The following is a 22846-nucleotide window of genomic DNA, read 5'->3' as shown; positions in this document are numbered from 1 at the left end:
ATTTACTCTCCCAAACCCGTAAATTCAGTTTTCATGACTGGATTCTGAGAGTCCGTGCAGGTTTTCTGCATTGTGGAAATCATCGGGCCATAATTTAATGCCATGATATTGAATGCAAGACATTTTCAATGCCTTAAATTGAAGATTTACAATAACTTTATATATAATAATAATAATAATAATAATAACTTTTCAGTACCTTTTTAAGACCCGCTGAAACCCTGCTAGATGAAGTATGATAGGAATGATATTTAAAGAAATGTTTAATAAAAAAGATGAATCTGAATTTCTATCAGAGAAACGACAAACACTCAATATAAATTCCACTGGAGTCACTGATTGATAAACAATTCATTATAAAGTTTCAGATAGAAATACACAATAACTGCCATTTAGATTTGAACAGTTTTAATAATTTTGTAGAATGTTTTAACGTAGTAAAATATATTTTGTCATATTTAAATGTACATCAAGAGTCAAAACAGATTTAAATACAGAATTCAGATCAAAAACACTTGTTTTGAATGTTTTTCAAACACCAAATAATCCTGTAAAATTAGAATAACACTCGATGAAATAATGTGTGTGTGTGTGTGTGTTGTTTAACACTAATGTGTCAGTCAGTGTGTGTGTGTGTCAATCTGTGTGTTGTTTAATGTGACACAGAGACACTGAAGAGTTTGTATAATAAAGTCTAAATCCAGCACAGAGGGGTTCAGTGAATGTGTGTGTGAATGTGTGTAAGTGTGTGAGTGTGTGTGTGTCAAAGACACTGTAGAAGGACAGAATGCCGGCCGACACGTCCACAAACACTCCAACTCTCTTACAGGAGGCAGTAGCAGCAGAGACAGCAGTGGAGTTATTATTGTGACGGACACTGAGACTGTGATCAGAGCATCTCAGACTCCAGGACTTCTCATTCTGTCCAAACCCACAGTCACTCCATCCTTTCCTCTCGATTCCTTTATAAGCCACTGATATATGAACATCTCCAGTCCATTCCGCCTCCCAGTAACAGCGTCCAGTCAGACTCTCTCCACACAGAACCTGAGAATAATCATCAAATCTGTCTGGATGATCAGGATACGACTGCTCCTGTCTCACACGCGTCACCTTTCTGTTCTCCTCAGACAGGACGAGGAGAGGTCCTGCTGTGTTTGGATCCAGTGTGAGATCACAGGCGTCTGAACACAAGAACACACACATCACAACACAACATTTACAACAACACACACTAAAACTGTGTGTGTGTGGACTTACATTTGTGAAATCCTGCTGTCCTCATGATCTCTCCTCCGTGATCCACACTAGAAAACAGATTTACATCATTCATTATCATTCATAATTTATTCATGTTTTTATAAGATTTACTTCATTTTTTCATCTTTTCATCATTTTATTATTTTTATTCATTTATAGATTTTGCATTGCAACGAACTTTGACCCCTCATAGCTCTGAGCGAGGAATTCATAGAAACTCATGGTTTACCACATTTGAAGAGGCTGTCAGGCTCTGTCAGAACATACATCACAATGGGGTGTGAGTGTTACCCCTGGGGCGCAAGAGCTGCCCAAATTTGCCCCATTCATTTCCAATGGTGAGGGACGGCCCATTAAACGCATGTGTTTCTCTACTATGGGAACTTGCTTAGGGATTTTGTATTGAGCATAGCTCTGGCTCACAGTGTCACAGAGACAAGGGGGTGGGCTCAATTTACTCAGCCAACCAATCACTATCTCAGGATCATAAGGACGCTATCAAGCCACGCCCTAGCAACCATCCTAGCAACTGATCCCATAGACTTCCATTAAAAAACATCAAAGGGATATCTTTGGATAGAAGGCATCAACAGCCAATCACAAATCACCTTCAACACTTCCTAGCCATTCCTTAGCAACCATTATCAAGCCCCCTAGCAACCCAAATCCAAAGAGGGAAATCTTCACATCCGAATGTCATAGAGGCATGGGGGTTGGTTTATATCATTCATACTAGCAAGCAGCTTTTGGAGTATCATCATTGGATGCTGCCAAGCCACTCCATAGCAACCAAACAGAGTACCCTAGCAACCGTTTAGCAAGACCTATATCTCTGCATCAGAACATCATAGAGACATGGGGGTTGGGTCTTTTGGCTCATGCTAGGAAACTGGACTTTCAACATGCTAGCAGTGAATAGCTACATGCTAATAGCAAGTAGCTTAGGGTTAGAACATGATAAAAGCAAGTCAAAATGTGCTAGCATTATGCTAGCTTGGTGTTAATCATGTTAACATTTGGTAAAAAAAAATACTAGCAACATGCTAATCATGTTAGCAAACATGGTAATTGTGTTAACATAATGCTAACAACATGCTAATCATGTTAACGTTATGCTAACAAAATGCTAATTTTGTTAGCATAATGCTAGCAACATTCTAATCATGTTAACATCATTTTAGCAAACATGTTAATTGCGTTAACAGTATGCTATCAACATGCTAATCGTGATAGCATTGTGCTATCAAAATGTTAATCATGTTAGCATTATGTTAATCCTGTTAACATAATGGTAAAATAATGCTAATCGTGTTAGCATCAATGTTAACATCATGTTAATCATGTTAGCATCATGCTAATCATGTTAGCATTTGGTTAAAAACATACTAACAACATTCTAATCATGTTAGCATCATGCTGCAAAATGTTAACTGTTTCCCCATAGACTTAACAGAGAAGAGGTTTGTGTGATCCGCATCAGAACATCACAGAGACTTGGGGATGGGCTCATTTGACTCGGCCTATCAAGCAGCTAATAAGTAGTAACATTCAAACTTCATAGCCACGCCCTAGCAACCAGTTACAGCACCCTAGCAACCATATATCAACATTGTGCTAGCAACATACTAATCGTGTTAGCTAATAATGCTAACATCATATCAACTGTGTTATCTTAATGCTAACATCATGCTAATTGTGTTAACATTATGGTAGCAACATTCTAATCACGTTAGCATCATGCTAATTGTGTTAGCAGTATGGTAGCAACATGCTATTTGTGTTCGCATCGTGCTAGCAAACATGCTAATAGTGTTAACATTGTGCTATCAAAATGCTAATCGTGTTAGCATAATGTTAAAATCATGCTAATCGTGTTAGCATCAATGCTACCGTCATGTTAGCATTATCATGCTAACAATATGCAAATCATGTTAGAAGTTGGTTAAAAACATACTAGCAACATTCTAATCGTGTTAGCATCATGCTGCAAAATGCTAACTGTGTTTCCCCATAGACTAAACAGAGAAGAGGTTTGTGTGATCATATCTCCTCATCAGAACATCACAGAGACTTGGGGATGGGCTCATTTGACTCGGCCTATCAAGCAGCTAATAAGTAGTAACATTCAAACTTCATAGCCACGCCCTAGCAACCAGTTACAGCACCCTAGCAACCATATGTCAACATTAACGAGCCATATCTCAGCACCAGAGCATTGTAGAAATACAAAGTTGGGCTCTTTTGACTCAGACTGGCCAATATTCTTTAAATATCAACACATAAACTATATAGCCACACCCTAGCAACCATTTAGAGAACCCTAGAAACCATTAAACACATGAATAAGCCATATCTCAACACCAGAACATCGTAGAGACATGGGGGTGGGCTCTTTAGCAATCTTGCACAACATTGTAGCATCTGCCGGCTGGCGACTTTTGCCAAGGCAAGCACCACTCACATTTTCTTCAAGAAATGTACATTCTGGTTATTTTTATCATTCCATATTGTGATGTTTTAATAAATCAACATCATTCTTTAACGTGTGCGCTTTATTAACATCAGAGCTTTGGTGAAACACGTGCAGAAAAGACTACTCATCATGAACACAGGCAGACTACATTGCTTCAATTACTTTAACTCTGCAACTAAACTCTTAGCAAGCACTTGGTTACCACCTAATGGATAAGGGACATCTTGTGTATAACAACATTAAACTGTTTTATATCACACATATGAGGTGTAAATGTGTCTTACTGAGGATCAGTATTGATCATCAGCAGCTCGTCTCTGTTGATTCAGTCTATAATCAATACCTCAGGATTTCACAATACTTTTTTCTGATTTTTGTGGAGGCTTTTCTCAAAATTTGCGGCAATATTTGTTTGAATCATTGGGCTCTGTCATTTTTAAAAGGAGAAATACTGATAATAACTTAAAAATATAATTTCAACATTTTATTTCAAATGTAAGCAAATAAAACAAACCCTCAGGGGTCACTGCTCACCCTTTTGAACATGTTGTGTATTTTAAAGATCTCAATCAATTGTGTATTAATTATGTATCAAATATGATACAACAGGTTTTTGAGGCCCACCATAAAAATGATCGAGCTTCCATCATAAAACTCAGTGTTTAAATATCATCTTACCAAGACATGATTATGATATTTATATGCATTTATGAAAGTTATTACGATCTCATTGATTTACATTTCACCATATCTCACTATATGAGCCATAAAAGCCTGATACACCCATGTATCACATTTATGAAAAACATAAAACACATGCAAACTTTTTATTTTATTTTGTCTAGATAGTTAACAAAAACCTGATCCATTAAAAAATGATTTTCTGATATTAATTTTAATTATTTCAGGCTTTACAGGGTTGATAAGTAATTATTTTATACTATAACAAACAGAACCCAAACACAACAGCAGCCACGTTTGAAGAAAACCAAAAATGTATGAAGTAAAGAAATGTTTCAAACAGATTAAAGAGCAAAAGATCATGACTAGGCCTGTCGCGATTGGTCGATACAATCGACTGCGTCAACGCTGATAATTAGTCGACATCAATATTTTTAATCGACTGGGTAAGTTGGGTACGATATGAAATTGTATTAGTTACTGTACTTTAAAAAATGACAGCACTCTAATAAGAGCAGTATTTCTTAATTTGCGTCAATGTGTGACAGCAGAGAAGGGGCTCGCTGCAGCCTGCGGTGGACGTCCAACCCGGCCCACATCCAAGTGTAACGTCAGACGGTACAGATACACTTTTGCAGCACGACTGAAGCGTGTTGTGATGCTTCCCATCATATGTGTGTGTTGATGGGCGTTCCACAAGTTTACCGCTATGGGCGTGCGTTTGATAGGGATGGGGAAATGAAGCCTCATGAAGCACTGAGGCTTTCCCCTGATTGTTCCGGGAAAAGATTTGAAGCTTTGAGAGTCGTTTCAATGCTATGTGTACGAATTAAAGCCTACACTTTTGTGTTTAATTTGTCCATTAAATAAATTAATTTACTCATTAAAGTGTGACAATAGAATATAATTGAGCTTATATGATTCAATAAGATCTAATATAGGCCTAGCCTACTCTCTTTCTCTCTCCACACACACACACACACACACACACACACACACACACACACACACACACACACACACACACACACACACACACACACACACACACACACACACACACACACACACACACACACACACACACACACACACACACACACACACAGTGAATAAGGACATTGTGTGATAGGATCATTAAATGTGCTTATGACACTTGGCAGTGATAGTGCTTGTGTAATTGTAGGAATGACAGAAAGCTGATAAAGCGTAATTATTTTTTATTAAGAAATAAAAGCTGTAAATAAAAAGAGTCTATTTATCCTCTTAAATAGTAGAAAAGCATACATACATTGGAAGCTATAAACTCAAAATATTCCCAGATAGGGGAAGTCTTTCTTTTTTGCCTGTTGCCATTTCTCTAATGCAAACCCTTCGCCAAACACCAACACCCTATCCCATAATCCCACCCTAACCCAAAATACCAACACCAAATTACCTAAAAAACAACAAAAGTGCAAAGATTTTACCGAAATAAAAAGACACAACAACAAAAAAGAATAAATAGTGACAAATACATGTTGGTTATCTAAATGTAATGTATTGATTAACTTCAACATCTTCAATTAAGATCAACCAGACTGACTGAGCCAACAAGGACTCGTTAAGTAAGATCTGGGGTTCGAACCTTTTGACACGCAAAGCGAAACGCGCAGAGAAAGTGAGGCTTCATTTGTCATCGATCACGTGACTCTGGGAAACCGATACACACCCCATAACGGAGCTTCACTAGAAATTGTTTGCATTCGCGAAACGCGCATCGAAGCTTCAGTGTCATACGTAACATCACTAGAGTTTGAGCCATAAGGCTTGTTTGAGATGCGCCTGCGAGATCAAAGGCGGATATCGCGGGATTCACACTTGTGCGCTTTATTGCTGATAAACTGGATGTAATTTAAGTTCTGTTACTTTTAGATGAAAATAAATATTATGAACAAGACACCCAATGTTTTTGTTATTTATTTCCATTCAAAAGACGTGTTTGTCAATCATTTTTACTTGAATTAGGCCTACATACATGTTTTTATATATTTTTTTATAAATATGACAACAATCACATAACCCACAGAGAGATCGCCTTTGTTAGAGAGTTTGGGAATATTCACAGATAAAAACATGATATCAGTGTTTTATAATCAAACATTTTAAAAAAGAACCATACATCACGGTTGTTTAAACCAATAAGCATTAGCAAGTAATTTCCCATCATGCTTTGATCAGCACAGTCGGTGGAGAGCAACTGCGCTTGACTGCAGAATCCGACACGTCCGCCTTGCCATCACAATAATTTTTTGACACACGTCAGCATGACATCAGAGCAAGTCGGACCACTTTCGGACACATTTCTAACCGGCATGCATCTCGCGCTGATCACCCGTGATCGGTTCTGCACAGTTTTTGCTCATCTCAAACGAGCCTAAAGACTGTAAAAAAAATATGGACGTAGTGTCCGTGACGTAACCCATAGGATTCTGAAGAGCCATTTTGAAGTGCAAAGTATGGATGAGCTGGCCGTTGCCATCTTGTCAGCGCGTCACTCCCGGATAATAGTAAATGGGCAAAGAGGCGGGACGTGGGTGGAGCTAAGGTGACGCGATGACTAACAGACACCAGTTAAATGGATATCCACCTGTCACTCAAAGTGGACACGCCCTTAATTATGCAGGACTTAAAAACTTTATATAATGTAAACGAATGAGTTATAAAAAAAATTTGCCCCCTCACAGTTGTCATGAAGGGCAAAAATAGCCATATAGACCAAAACCCCACAATTTGAACCAGGCTGTAAACATGTGTTTTTCTGTTATAAAGTTGGGCATTTTAACATGCGGGCTCAATGAGATTCTGCTCACTTCTGGAGCCTGTCCCTAGCGGCCAGTCGAGGAATTGCAGTTTAAGTCACTTCCGTATTGGCTTCAAGAGAAACTGCAGGAGGTTGCTGCTTGGTTTGAGTCAGAGCCGTTGAAAAACAGAGTTACGACACTCCCATAGACTTCCATAGGAACTGAGGAACGCAGAAGTATAGCGTGTCATGGATGGAGCGACCAATAGTTCCAAACAACCAATAGTTCCAGCATTGAACCCCATTCATTTCAGTGCATCTCAAGCACACTCGCTGGCAAATTGATGAAATTACTGCATATTATGGCATTAGCTGACCTCTCAGGAATATTAATAGAAGTGGTATTTTATGAAGCGCATTATAGTTAATGTTTATTTGTTATAATAGATTGTTAGACTCTGCAGTTTGATAACGTGAGCACCACTGCAACAGCTACTATATCCAGATGCTATTGGTCATATTTCAACAGTTTTTAGTCTCTCTGAGATCTTTCTATCGAAAGCTTTTCTATGAAGTAGCTTATTCAAGGAATAACGTATAATGCCTATGTATAATGAATATAAATAACGTCTTGGTAAAAAGAGTTGAATTAAATTGGTTGCCCTGGTTTTTTTTTAACACTATTTAAAACTTCTTTCTTGGGTTAAATTCTGTATATGCTAGAATCATTCATTTATATTCACCAGTTGCGTATGCTTATTCGGATGTTAACAACATTTAAATTATAAAAGAAATTACCACTAACCAATAGATGGCGGTAGAGGAACACTTATTGGCTCATTAGCCTTTTTTTTAAATGAATTTTTATAATCATCAAATCACTATCATAACATTAAAATATCTATTTTTGTTACTTTATTTGTACTGAAGTGTTAAATAGGCTAATGGAAAATCACAAAGTCTCATGAAAAACCAAAAACTTACTGAAAAACTGACTAAATTTCACAATAAATCTTTATTTGAATCGTCTCTGTGCTTTGTTTGTTATGATGAGAGGATTTGTAGATAATGGGAAGTTTCGTGTAAAACGCAAACTTGCACTCAAATTCATTCAGCGTTTTGAGACTATATAAAACTTGTTTTCAACAGAAATGCCCGTGACAGGCTACAACACTCAACGCTGTAAAATCATGCACTCACATGAACCCAAATAAAATGACCAGATCACTCAAAAAAAACATTAACATGATCTCTTCTTTATCTCTCCCCAGAATAAAAGGCTACTGTAAAGCCTAGTCGAAGTCGATGCATATAGTGTTAATATTTACCAGAAATTGCTGCAAATATAGTGAAACTGCTGCCTGTCCTGCTTAATCCTATTCAAACAGATTGACAGGGCGGAGTTGTTTGTAACTATTGAAAGCTCCATGAACCACGTGATCACGTGGCGGCGAGATCAAAGAGTGTCGCAACTCTTTTTTTCTATGGCTTTGGTTTAACCCATCGGGGAATGAAAAACAAAGGACCAGCGAGAGACTTCCCTCAGGGTGCGGATCCACTTGTCCATATGACACTTCTGTCGCGCCGCACTCCACTTTATTCGTATGGGTGACGTCAAGCGACTTTAGCGCGCCCGCAAAGCATTCCGGGAAAGCGGCGCTGAATTTAAACAAATGCCACGCTTCAAAAAAGCTGTCCGAAGCCAATCTTTATGCAAAAGAATCAGTTGAACGCAACTATCCAATAGAAGTAGAGCACATGGAGACTGAGGGAAGTCTCTCGCGGGTATAAAACACAACATTCCCCGCTTGCTCAAAAGCACGCCCATAGCGGTAAACTTGAGGAACGCCCATCAACATACACATGAGGGGAAGCGTCACAACACCACACTCCAGTCGTGCCGCAAAAGTGGATCTGTACCATCAGGGACAGGGTGCGGATCCACTTGTCCATGTGTATGGCAAGCCGTTTCAGCATTTAAAAGCTAGGTTTGGCTATCTGGAATTAACATTGTGGATATCAACAACGTCTTTCTGGCTAGTCCTAATTACATTTTGGATATTTGGAATTGCCATTCAAGATATCTGTAACGTAATTGCGACTAGTCGAAATGACAGATAGAGATATCAGTAATTCAGTTTGACTAGGCAAAACTGAATTACAGATATCTGCAATGACATCATTGAAACCGACATTAAACTCTTCACACATCTTAAATGACAATTGCAGATATCTGTAATTCCGTTTTTCCTAGGCAGAATGAAAGTCAAAGATATCTCAAACGTCATTATGACTAGTGCAAATTATTGTGCATGACGTTGTTCTATTTTAGATATCCATATTCCCCAGCTCCCGCCATAATCAAAGAGGAAGTGGGTTAATTTCCTTATTTCTATGAATGGAAGAAGAAAGAAGCAGTCATGGCGTTGGCTGTAATCGAAAAAAACACCAGAAAATGACATGAAATTGAACGAGCCCTCACACAGGGGATTTGTGGAGAGAGAACGTCGTTCTATTGAAAACTGTGAAAGAAATCTCGGAAGAATTGAACATTTGCTATCACCTGACACAAACAATGAACTCAAAAGCAGTTTAGCTCAACTGAAAACTCTAATAGACGCAAATTTTTGTTGTAGAAAGTAATGAATCATCATTTCTTGCTGCCAGCTCCTGTCTAGCACGGGTTGCAGCATTAAAAAGATGATTAAAATCACTTTCTGGCTGCTCCGACATTGTGCTAATCAGTGTAAATACAAGTTAATAGTTAACAGGTGCTATGTGATTTGATGATTTGAACAACAAGCTCTGCTCCCGCCTAAAGTGGGATGTGGGTCTAATTTGCAATCAGATATCTGTAACGTCATTTTGAATAGTCAAAACTCCAATTCAAGATATCTGTAATTACATTTTGACTAGGAAGAATGAAAGTTAAAGATATCTCAAAATTCAGATATCTATGATCAAATTTCATTTAAAGATATCTATAACTTGATAACAGATATCTACAAAAATTACGACTATCCCTAACCCCAGTTTGTGATATCTACAACGTCATTTTGACTAGTCATAATTCAAGTTACAGATATCTACAATGTCATTTCGCCTAGTCAAAACTTGATTTAAGATCACTGAAAAGGAACATGTAGATATCTTGAATTATGGTGAATTAAAGATATCTTGAACTTGAGTTACGATTGGTCAGAATCAAATTGTATATATTTTGAACTGGAAATACAGATATCTACAATTCAGTTGCAGATATCCACTGTGTGAATTATGGATATCTGCAACTGAATTGTAGATATCTGTAATGATAAACCCCATACAAATGAATGGCAAACATGACGTCATTTGTCCTTAGCCAGCAGCCATATCACCCTGTAGCCAGAGACTGGTTTCCCACTGAAGCTAAGCAGGGCTGAGCCTGGTTAGTACCTGGATGGGAGACCAAATTGGGAAAACTAGGTAGCTGCTGGTAGAGGTGTTAGTGAGGCCAACAGGGGGTGCTCACCCTGTGGTCTGTGTGGGTCCTAACGCCCCAGTATAGTGATGGGGACACTATACTGTAACAAGCACCGTCCTTCGGATGAGACGTTAAACCGAGGTCCTGACTCTCTGTGGTCATTAAAAATCCCAGGATGTCCTTCGATAAAGAGTAGGGGTGTAACCCCGGCATCCTGGCCAAAAAAATGTGCCCATTGGCCTCTGTCCATCATGGCCTCCTAATCATCCCCATATACATATATACGATTGGTATCATCTCTCAGTCTCCTCTCCACCAATCAGCTGGTGTGTGGTGGGCGTACTGGCGCAATATGGCTGCCGTCGCATCATCCAGGTGGATGCTGCACATTGGTGGTGGTTGAGGAGATTCCCCCTTCTATGTAAAAGCGCTTTGAGTGAGTGCCAAGAAAAGCGCTATATAAATGTAATTAATTATTATTATTATTATTATTATTATTAGGAAGATTGTCTTTGTTTATATCTGAAATGACAATTATGGATAGGAAGAATGTAGTTGCGGATATCTGAAATGTTCTTTTTGACTAGGCAAAACTGAATTACAGATATCTGCAACACATATCCAGTATAGCTTTTAAATGTTAAATGGCTTGCCATACGTGTGACACTTCTGTCGCGCCGCACTCCACTTTATTGCTATGGGTGATGTCAAGCAACTTTAACGCGCCCGCAAAGCATTCCGGGAAGGCGTCGCTGCATTTGAACAAATGCCGCACGTCAAAAAAGCTGGCCGAAGCCCATGTTTATGCAAATTAATCCGTTGTACATGAAGCGACTATCCAATAGAAGTAGAGCACATGGAGACTGAGGGAAGTCTCTCGCTGGTCCTTTGTTTTTCATTCCTCGCCTCGCTTGACATCACCCATAAAAAAAAAATGTATGAAAATGTTTTCCAATTGAAGTCAATGGAAGAATATGACTAGTCATAAAAGCATTGTAGATATCTGTAATGTATATTACGACTAGTCAAATTAACATTGTTGATATCTTCAATGCATATTATGACTAGTCACAATCACATTGTAGATATCTTAATTGCAATTACGACGAGTCAAAATTGCAGAAGAGATATCTGGAACTGGAATTATGACTAGTCAAAACTGATTCTGACTAGTACGGGAATTAGTACTAGTACTAGTATTTAAAGGGATAGTTCACCCAAAAATGAAAATTCTGTCATCATTTACTCACCCTCAAGTTGTTCCAAACCTGTATGAGTTTCTTTGTTCTGCTGAACACAAAAGAAGATATTTTGAAGAATGTTGGTAACCAAGCAGAGAGAGCAACCATTGACTACCATAGTATTTTTTTCCCTACTATGATAAAAATAGTTGATCTCTCTGCTTGGTTACAAACATTCTTCAAAATATCTTCTTTTGTGTTCAGCAGAACAAAGAAACTAATACAGGTTTGGAACAACTTGAGGGTGAGTAAATGATGACAGAAATTTTATTTTTGGGTGAACTATCCCTTTAATGCTAAAATGGCTTGCCATATACCGTCAGTCTCCATGTGTCGTGTTCAACAGATTAATTTGCATAAAGATGGGCTTCGGCCAGCTTTTTTGACGTGCGGCATTTGTTCAAATGCAGCCTTCCCGGAATGCTTTGCAGGCCTGTTAAAGTCGCTTGACATCACCCATAGCAATAAAGTGGAGTGCGGCACAAAAGAAGTGTCGCATGGACAAGTGGATCCACACCCAGAGACCAGGCCACTGCTGCTCTGCAGCTGATTCTTAAGATTTTATTGGTCATGTCAATCACAGTACAGACTGCCTCTACACCAAACACTGATCCCTAAACCTACCCGTCACTGTAACCATTGAAATTAGCTGCAGGGTGGGATTGCTGACGTCACACTTGGATGTGGACGGAGTTGGATATCCACCGCAGGCTGCTGCAAGCCCTACTTGGAGAGCTGCGCGAACACACCTTTCAATCAGTTTTATTGGGTTTGAATGGTCAAAAATATGTAAAAATGCACGTCCTGGTGAGTATTCAGGTAAACGCAGTCGGATATGTCTTTAGTGAACGTATTCTGTGTTGAGTGAGAAATCGGATGTGTTACAATGAATTTGGTCCGTGCAGGTCTTAAAGGGCCGGATCTAATATTCTGTGACAATGTGTTGTCTACATTTATACTTTTTTATAGTACACTACTGAATGCCAAAGTTGCAAGTTAAATAAAATGTTTTTAAGTAAAATTGTTGAAAAGGATTGTGATAAATTAGTCGATAGATTAATTGATAAATTAGTTGATAGTAGTGTTGTCAAAAATATCGATATGTATCGAAACTGAAATATCTGAAACGATACGTTACTCATTTTCTACAGTATCGATACCAGCCGCGCTCTCCTCTCCGACCGAAAGCGAGTGACACGCACCCGCCTCCTCTCATTCAGTCCGGTTAACCCTCTGAACACGGCGAACGCGTGGCTGCTGGATTTCTCTTCATGACTGCATGTAAGTGTTAATATAGAGTGCCGAAGTTATGACGTAACTTTTAGAGCCCGACCGATAAAGGATTTTTAAGGCCGATACCGATACAAATATTTGGTCACTTAAAAATCCGATATTCCGATATATCAGCCGATATATATAAAAAATAAAAAAATAAAATAACAGAAACGCGTAAAAAAACACAAACAGATTTCCCTTATACATTAGTTATTTGTAGTTATTCATGATCCCTCAGCCTCTCTAAAATAATATGATAATGCAGTTTAAAAATAAACTTGTTTGTTTTATTGTCACAACAGAACAGAGGAACATAAAATATATTAAAGTTCTGATAAATAAAATGTATAAAAATACAAACTTAAGATATGAAACTTAAAGTCGTTTGGACGAAAACACAATAGGCTAACAAAAACAAAAAATCAAAGTTACCAGTATTAATAGATGTGGTAAGCTTTATAAATATAACTTTTAGCAAGACTGGAAAAAAAATATTCAGTTAAGTTCTAGAAGTTCTGATAAATAACAACAACAGCAAAACATAAACTATATACAGTATAAATATGAGCCACCTTATAATTACAATGTCAACTTGCTTATCCCTTTACATGCACTTTTAATTCTATCCATCAAGCTACCACAAACCATTTTCAATCATCATTTGCTGCCTGCCTTCTAAAATCTACTAACGTTATTGATGATGACTCGTGTAATTCATTATTTGACTCGTTAATGCGGCGTCTGAACGAAGTCACGCACTTTCGTTCACTCTTCACGAGCCTAACTTACGATTTACAATGCAGAGACTGGAACTACAAATATGCTAGTTATAAATACAGTAATCATTACTTTATTTAGGCAGAATAAGTTTGTTGTGTTTTCCAAGGCGCATTAATGTTAGCGGTCTCCCACTGATAGCCATGGCATTACGCTAGCTTTGTGGTTAGCGTCTATGATAAGTTATAATTTAGAAATATGTATACTTTTTCAAAATAACAGGCAGGGGAGAGATGATACGTCTCATGCTGTCAAACTGTCAGACTATTAAAGAAATACATCTTATTCAGTCACATTGTCCGAGGTAAAATAAGTCAGTCAACTGTAACCTAGCGTAATTACCAGCTCTCTTGGCTTACATGTAACAGCAAAACTGGACTTGGCAGTTACAAATTGTGTCATGTTATTTGAGTTAAGAGAACTGATGGGGATGTTCTTTTAACTGTTATTCAATTCAAGCAATGTATGTCTCGTTGCCAACTTACATGCATTTCGCGGATGATCTGTGTTGTGAATGCAACGCTCACAGCGCTGAAGCTCAGCATGACTCTGCTAGATCAGCTGGTGGTGTTGCCAGCCGGCATGTTGTACAGCGCCCTCTGGTGGACAAACTATGAAACGCCAACACTCAATGTGTTTGAGAGGTGTTTCGTCCGGTTTTTTTATTTTAAAAAAAATATTAATTTATCGGCCATCATAAATGCCGATACCGATAGTTTAGGAAAAAGCCTAATATCGGCCGATAATATCGGCCCGCCGATATATCGGTCGGGCTCTAGTAACTTTGTAGGCCAACCCGGAAGTTAGCGGCGGATGGGTTCCCTCGATCGAAAAGCCATGCATTTTCCCCATAGACTTTTGGAAAATCGCAAAAAATAAGATCTGTGTTCAACAAAGAGTTATGACCCTTACACGTTTTGTCTATCAAGATAATCTTTATAAATTAATCCAAAATGTATACATTTTGAAGCCTAAATAAAGCCGTCAGATATAAAATGTTAACGGTAGGCTATAAACGGACTACAGCACACCACGGTCGCGGATCAACGTCATCATCAAGCTTCCTCAAACTTTATTTGAAAAACACGCTCGCTCATTATGATCTGCACTGTGTATGAACACTTATCCACTTTTTCATGAGAAATATTGCCCATTCGTTTTTTCCAAAAATGATAGAAACTAATTTTGTTTATGCGTGCCTCTCTGAGATTTATCTTTTGTTAATGTTTTTTTTAGACAATATGATTATCACTGTGATAACATTAAATGACATGAAACACAACCCAGTCTCTTTTTGTTAAATGCAAGTTTATGTATGATCAATAATACAAAAGTATAAGTAAAAGGTATAATAAGCTATACATTAAATAAAGCAAACAATTCAGTCAAACATTCAAAGTCAGCGCTAGTCGGCTAACTTTACAACGGTAACGTACAGTTATAGCCTAAAAATAAACAAGTAATGAAACTTCACTTTGCCCTCAGCCTAAACAATTTGCCAGGGAACAAATTATAGATCCATGAGAGCAAATATGGGCCGTTAAATCTCCACAAGACTAATTATAGCTGGAGACGCCACAGAGACATCAGAGCCAGCGGCAGGCGGCAGAAGGACTAGCCGAGGAAAGTCAACTCTCGCCGGCTAAACAAGCGCGGAGCGCCGCTGACCCACTGGAGCTCACAACTCCGAAAACACCAGATAAAATGTTAAAATAGGCACTCTTCTTATAAATAAACCACAGATTTGAGCTTTAAACAACTACATTATCGACTGAAAAAGTCTTAAAACTACGTTTTGTCACACATTAACTGTAGATTTTAACAAAAAAAGACGTGTAAACACAGCCCATGTCAGTCATTTCTCAACGAGACGAGCCACTGGCAGAAGCTCCTCCTATGAGGCGAATTCGTGTCTGTTGTGCAGTGAATGTCACGCGCGAATGAAGCGAGGAAACTCAAAATGTTCAAGCATCCAACTTCGCACGAATAGCGCGATTTATTCACGCCACATAAGTTCTTCATATGTGAGGCTGAAACGCAGGCTAGTGAGAGATTGCCTGTTTGTCACGATGACGTCTAAAGTCTCCGCCAAAGGATGTAGTCCCTTTTAGCAACTTGTTAGCAACCACCGTTTTTAAGACACAATAAAGCTTTTAAAAAAATCGCAAGCAGGTTTTAACTAATGTGTTTTATGTCATAGATCAAAACGTGAAAATATTTAGAGGCTTTGTTAACCACAGACCTTATTTCAGGCGATTTAGCAAAAACCCATTAAAAAAACCCATAGACTTTAGGGCGAGGGAACCGGAAGTGCTAAAATGCTAACTCACTTCCGCGTTTTGGCCTACAAAGTGACGTCATAACTTCGGCACTCTATTGGTGTGACTGGTCTGAATTTCGCGCGGATTGCACATAACGTTAATTCTACTCATTCCCGCAGATTTCACGCTCACATCTGAAGCGCACACACACATACCGTAATAAAGCCGCCTCTGACATAGATGTGCTATAATGAGCTCCTTTTTCCAGTTTATTAATGGTCAAATACACTCAAAAAATGTCTCAGTGACCATCTTGGTGAGCATTAACGTAAACACAGTCGTAAACAGTTCAGTGAGAATGTGTAACACAGGAACAGTGTTTGGGATCCATGTGTGTGTCAGGTCTTAAAGGGACAGCGGCTATTTATTATTCAAACTACAAAAAGACAAACGATCACTTACTGCTCTTGACTCATTAACTTGTGTAACTAATGGATTCATCTGTAATGAAGATTATCCAATGCTATTTTAAAATTGTTTTTCCCCGTGGTATCGAAAATGGTATAGAATATCGATACTTTTTTTAGGTATTGTATCGAAGTTAGAAATTCCAGTATCGTGACAACACTAGTTGATAGATTAATCAATATAAAAATAGTCGTTAGTGGCAGCCCTAATCATGACTAAAAAGTTCAAAAGTGAAGTGTCAGTACACAAGCGCTGTCAGAAAGGTGAAGTAGTGCCTTTGTTTACAGGGGTAACCATGGAAACCACTATATCACTGAATTTACATCTTCATTCAGCATCTCCTTCACTCGCTCCGTCTCGCTTCTCGTCCATTTTGGGTTGTTTACAGAGTGTGTGAGCCACTTTTATGACGCGTACAGTTGATAAACTGAAATGATGATGCACATATCAGGCCCGTTTTCAAAGATGAGGAAACTAGCTTTCATGTGACATGTCAATCAGGCTTCTAGTCCACTCAGGATCACATCTGTTACAAACAGACGTGCAGGCAGGCAGGCAATGAGCTCACGGAAACAAGGATACCGGGAGAACAGGAAACTTTAATAAAAACTCAGGAACGAACAAATCCAACATGAAACGAGAACCGACAAACACTGAGGGAAAACTGAGAACTAATGCTGCCTTCACGTGCTATCGGAATTATCGTAAATACGAGTTTCCTAGGTAAAAATTGCACATGAACGTCCTCTGATGTCGTGTTTACCACTGGGAAGTTCGGAAATAATTTTGATACCCCAATTCCCGGGATGGGCGTGTCATAAGCTTTAAACATGGTGGCGGGGAGAACTAGACTGCTGTGGCAGGTGTGGTTTTATTGTTTTTTTTCCAAAACAGCTAGGTCGTCTTGTCTTGACATTAATGTAGTACATATTTACATGTAAGAGTAATCATATGAAGCATATTGTATGTTTGGTACACAGCGAAAATAGCCTGCATTTGACTGAAATGAAAGAATCAGCAAAAAAGTAGTGATGTTACGTCTGACACCGACGCTCCGAAGCTTGCTTCAAACTCGAACGGTCCTTGCGATGAACCACTGCTTCGGAGCTTGTATCATTACGTCATTAGTCACACACTAGTTCACTCCTGTAGTGAACCACCTGACTGCTTTGACAGCCCAATCCAGTGTTGACAGGTTTGAAACCTGGCGGCTGAATTTCTCATAAAAGTGAAGCCAAACCATGGCAACACCGTGGGTTATAGTAGTCGGTGTTTGGATTGGCGTTATTGTTGAGGAGAGTGGATTGAATTTATTTCAGTGTCACCCTCTGCCATATTTTTTTTATTTTATTTCTTTTTATTATTATTAATTAGAGAACATATGAACATTGTTACATAAAAAAATGCATCGAAGACAGAAACTTCATAAACCCTCTGCTACATTACACAAGTACAAAGCTTTCACACATGATACTGCCCTGCAAAAAAAAACATAGAAACCATTACAGAAATTCTATTGGATTTAATGGTTTATGGGAATTTTATTGGTTGTAATGGGAATTATAGTGGTCTCTACTGATACATGTTGGGTTCTATTGGTGGGGGCATTAAATCCTAATGGAATTTGTCCCAAACACACTACCAAAAATAATTCTGTAGTGGTTTAAATGGTAAAAGCCAATGGTTCCTATTGGTATTTTAATAGAAACCATTAGAATTTATGTGATGTTTCCAACTTTTTTTAAGCTGGTCTGATCTTCTGTCCTTGTATAAAGAAATAATTACACACACACACACACACACACACACACACACACACACACACACACACACACACACACACACACACACACACACACACACACACACACACACACACACACACACACACACACACACACACACACACACACACACACACACACACACACACACACACACACACACACACACACACACACACACACACACACACACACACACACACACACACACACACAATGCTTAATGTTTTATTATCAAGGTGAACACATGAAATTCATCAGTATCTGTAAAATTCACCTAAATGAGTTTCACAGCACTAACACCGTTTCAGCTTTGATCGCCTCGGTAAACACGTAATAAACGGGGCGTTAACATATAAGCCTACTTGCATTTTATGGTTGTCAGCTTTGTTGCATTACATTTACTTCACCACTGCAATTTCTATCCGAATGAAGCTTCGAGTAATGAACCATTTTCGACACAATTGTATCAGAAAGCAATAATGCTTCGAAACGCTTCATTTGGCCATCACTAGCAGAAAGCGGACTATCTGGAATGTTATGGTTGTCGATGCATGGGAGACTACATATTTTGTTGGTTTTAATAAGATTTTCCCAATAAATAGGCAAGAATAACCTGGTGTCCACCATGATTCCTGTTCACTCCTACAACAAAGCACTTGAATGCAACAAGCTCGTAATCACGACTTCTGAAGTGGGAATTAGGAAATTTCCGAAAGCACGTGAAGGCAGCATAATTACACAGGGCTAACGAGGTGATTAACAGAACACAGGTGATAGAAATAACTAATTATACAGACTGGGGAGAAACTAGGTCACAGGGACTGAACTGAAAACACAATGAACACGGCAGACAGGGCATACATGTAACAACATCTGGTGCATTCAAGTCAGGTCATAAAGATCGTATGTACGAGTTGAATGCACATGAACGCCACCACAAAGTCGTAAATACCAGTGGGAAGTTCAGGATTTTCTTTAAGCCCCGATCTGTTTGAGTTGGAGGTGTGTCAGTGAGAAACATGGCGGAATCAATGGATGCAACGTCTGTAGTTGAATATAACGGGTATTTAGCAGTGACACTGTCAGGCTTTGTCATTTACAACAAAGGAAGCTATCATTGTAATATAACAATTAGCCTAATGTATAACAATACAGTTTACAGTGGCTTCATAGATTAATTAAAAATGTAAAAGATTAAAACTCAGCTAATGCGCATTCTTAGTTCTTCATTTTCTATAAGCAGAGTTAACAAACCTTGCTGTATTTTTTTGAATTTCATTAAAAGAAGGTACAACGCCCTCTTACTCCGACCAAAGAGACTTGAATGCACATGATGTCGTAAACACGACTTCTCACTTCGTAAATACGAACATCCCAGGAGGACTTGAACGCACCAATCACACAGTTCAGTTCCGCATGTGGTGGGCGTGTCGCAACTCACGAGTGATGAGCTGTTTGATAGAAGATTTCCATGTGGATTTATAGTTTATGTACTGTTTTGATTTCTAAAATGGCATATGGAGAGGGAAAAGCACCAATGGCACCGATAGAAGTGATCTTTAAGTACCGAACTTGAAAGGAAAGTGATGAGGCGTCAGCCAGCGAGGCTGTGTTATGATTCAGCGAAAACAAAAATTAAATTTATATTATAATGAAAACAACTAAATAAAAACTTATTTTTATTAGTTTCAGATGCTGAGATTATGGGCCACCAGCAGACCTTGGCACAGATGGCCCTCACATCTCCAAGACGCAGGCCAGAGGAAGGTGATGCTCAACAAAAAGGACAAAATATTCTAGTGATGCACAGAATTATATAAATGTGGAGAAAGTAGATAATGTTATATATTGTAATAGACTACATATAGTCTTGTGTCACCTGAAAGGAGAATAAAACACGATGGCAAAAAAAAAAAAAAATATATATATATATATATATTGATGCCGGGTCTCATTCTTTTATGCCATTTAGCATATTACTTGTTCTTGTTCTATTACTGACAAAGATGAAAATGATAAAACTGGTTCTTATTTAGTTATCGTCTCGTTTTCGTCAGTGAAATTAGGTCGTTGATGAAAATTATGACGAAAATTATTCGTCAAAGAAATAAACACTGGTTACAGCATCAAAACCCATCCCTGCAAAGTAGAGCCCTGCACGGGCCTCAAAACTAGGCCCTAGCCCGGCCTTGGCCCGAGACGCTGAGGCCCTAGCCCGGCCCGTGTCTGACAGCTCATTAAAATTATCAGCCCGACTCCGACTGGAGCCCGTGTTTTTTTTTTATCCTCCCTATTACACATTAGTTGCAGCCATTAAAATAGTTCAGTTTTGTTTTTAATGTCAAAGTAGTTATATTTCATTTAGTTTCTTTGTTAAGTTATGAAGCATTTTGTTGCTTGTTAAATTAAAGTTTTTGTTATTTAAAGTGACGACCAAGCGGCCAGCGGCCGACAGAGAGTTAACCCAACGTTTTCGCCTCTGAAATCAACACTTGACTTGTCTTGCTTATAAAATCCATATAAAACACTTCAAGCATCGTTTAAACGTTTAGCCTACTATCACCACCATCACAGTAAAAAGGCATTTTTGACAAGATGAGGCAGGCAGATCGCAACGGCGCGCGCAAACGAAACGGGCTACACACAATCTAAAAAAAAAAACGAAACAAAAAAAAACCTGGTTGTCTTACCTACCTCACCGCGAAATTAATATAAATCCGATCTTCAATTCCCGTGCTATATGCACATTTAACAGAGTTCGTGTTAACGAAAGCAACCGATATGAGCATTTTATTCATCAGCTCATTTCAACATAAAAGACCACATTATGAGAACGAGCGACCTAAACACTGGTAAGAGCCTTTAGTCTCATTAGTTTTAATGAAGATTGTTGTGTTTTTGAGCATCTCAGACTTAGCTTATTTTCAGTTTCACTTGCGGCAGTTTGCGTGTTGGCTTGCTTTACTCATTTGCGACGACGCGTGTTGCATAGCGCCGTCCTCTAAACACTGTGCGAGCCGGTCTCGACAGTTGCAGACTCGCAATATCATGGTCTCATGTTGTTTCCACCAGCGCAACATATCTCGTTTCTTTTAATTATTGAATGTCTAAAATATAAAATGAAGGAGAAGCCTAAAAAGGCCCTAAGCTGGCCCGCGTTTGAGGTATGACGGGAAAATTGGCCCGAAGCCCGGCCCTAGGGGTGTAAAAAAGTCGGGGCCCGTCGGGCAGAAATGCAGGGCTCTACTGCAAAGGTGAAACAAATGGTGACGGAGAAGTGTGTCAGCTTTTGCTGTAAAGACATTAGGCCTTTTAATATCGTAAATGGCAAGGGGTTTTAAGAGGTGGCGCAAGAACTAATTAATGTCGGGGATGCGTATGGGAGGGTTCCCATAAACTCTGTTATTCCTCGCCATGTGACAATTGCGACAAAAGAAAAGAGGGAAGCTTTAGTACAGAAATGTAAGACTTTGTTGAAGGATGGCACAGTCGCAATAACTACAGACAAGTGGACAGAGGATTATCTGAAAAAAATCCCATGCCATTTCATAAGTGAGGATATGGAACTGGGGGCGTATTACAGAAACTTTCTATCTTAGGTCTTAACTAAAGATATGATGAGTTAATTTAGGATTTTTCACAATTTCGTATTACAGAAGCAAATCTTAACTTGATTTAGGATTCTTATCCTATCTTACAAACTCTCATCTTATCTGTAGTTAGGAAATCTTAACCCGCTCCATCGAGTTCGGTAATCAATTGTCAGGTCTGTTACCAAGCAACCAACAACGTGCAAACTGCTTCTGAGGTAAACCTAAAATCAAAATGGAAAAACAACGGCAGAGCTCTCCGGGGTCGAACCTACTCCTCCGGCAAAAAGGGTGAATTTTGCAAAGTGGGAAAATGTAAGGCAAGCTGACTGAGAAGATGACGAGATCACTCGCTACATTGAAATGGCTGTCATGGAAATTAAAATGGATGTTCTTGGCTGGTGGAAGACCAACAAACCATCCTACACAAAACTTGCAAAATTAGCCAAACCAGTACTATGCAACCCGACCAGTAGCAGCAGCAGTGAAAGGGTGTTCAGTGCTGCTGGACGCACCATTAGTGAGTGCAGGACAGCACTGAATCCATCCACAGTGGATTCAATCATTTTCCTCCACAAAAACATGTAGCCTAATATTGGTGACTAAAGGTTTTTTCAAATTATAACTAAATATTAATTGAGTCTTAAATGTAAATTTGCAAATGTAAAATGCAAATACCGCAGAGCTTTTATCTTAATTTCGTTATTGCCAAATACCCATCTTAATTTAGAATTTATCTTAATTTAATTTGTTAAGAAAGACAAATTTTGGTGACGCGTTGGCCTATG

The 22846-nt window shown here is 38.7% G+C and overlaps 1 protein-coding gene across 1 annotated transcript in view; it reads right to left on the bottom strand.

Moving 5' to 3' along the window:
* Positions 1-246: 246 nt before the first annotated feature.
* The window catches only part of LOC307125838 (NACHT, LRR and PYD domains-containing protein 3-like), a 68657-nt gene continuing 46057 nt past the window's right edge, over positions 247-22846 (bottom strand). The window contains exons 7-8 of the mRNA XM_079816005.1: positions 1261-1307; positions 247-1184 (exon numbers count right to left, since the gene is read on the bottom strand). Of these exons, the coding sequence (XP_079672131.1) occupies positions 637-1184; positions 1261-1307 (595 nt within the window). The 3' untranslated portion in view covers positions 247-636. The remainder of the gene's footprint in view (positions 1185-1260; positions 1308-22846) is intronic.

Source organism: Gobio gobio, assembly GCF_949357685.1.
Source record: "Gobio gobio genome assembly, chromosome: 1".
NCBI classification, from domain to species: Eukaryota; Metazoa; Chordata; class Actinopteri; order Cypriniformes; family Gobionidae; genus Gobio; species Gobio gobio.
This window is presented reverse-complemented; position numbering and strand designations above follow the sequence as displayed.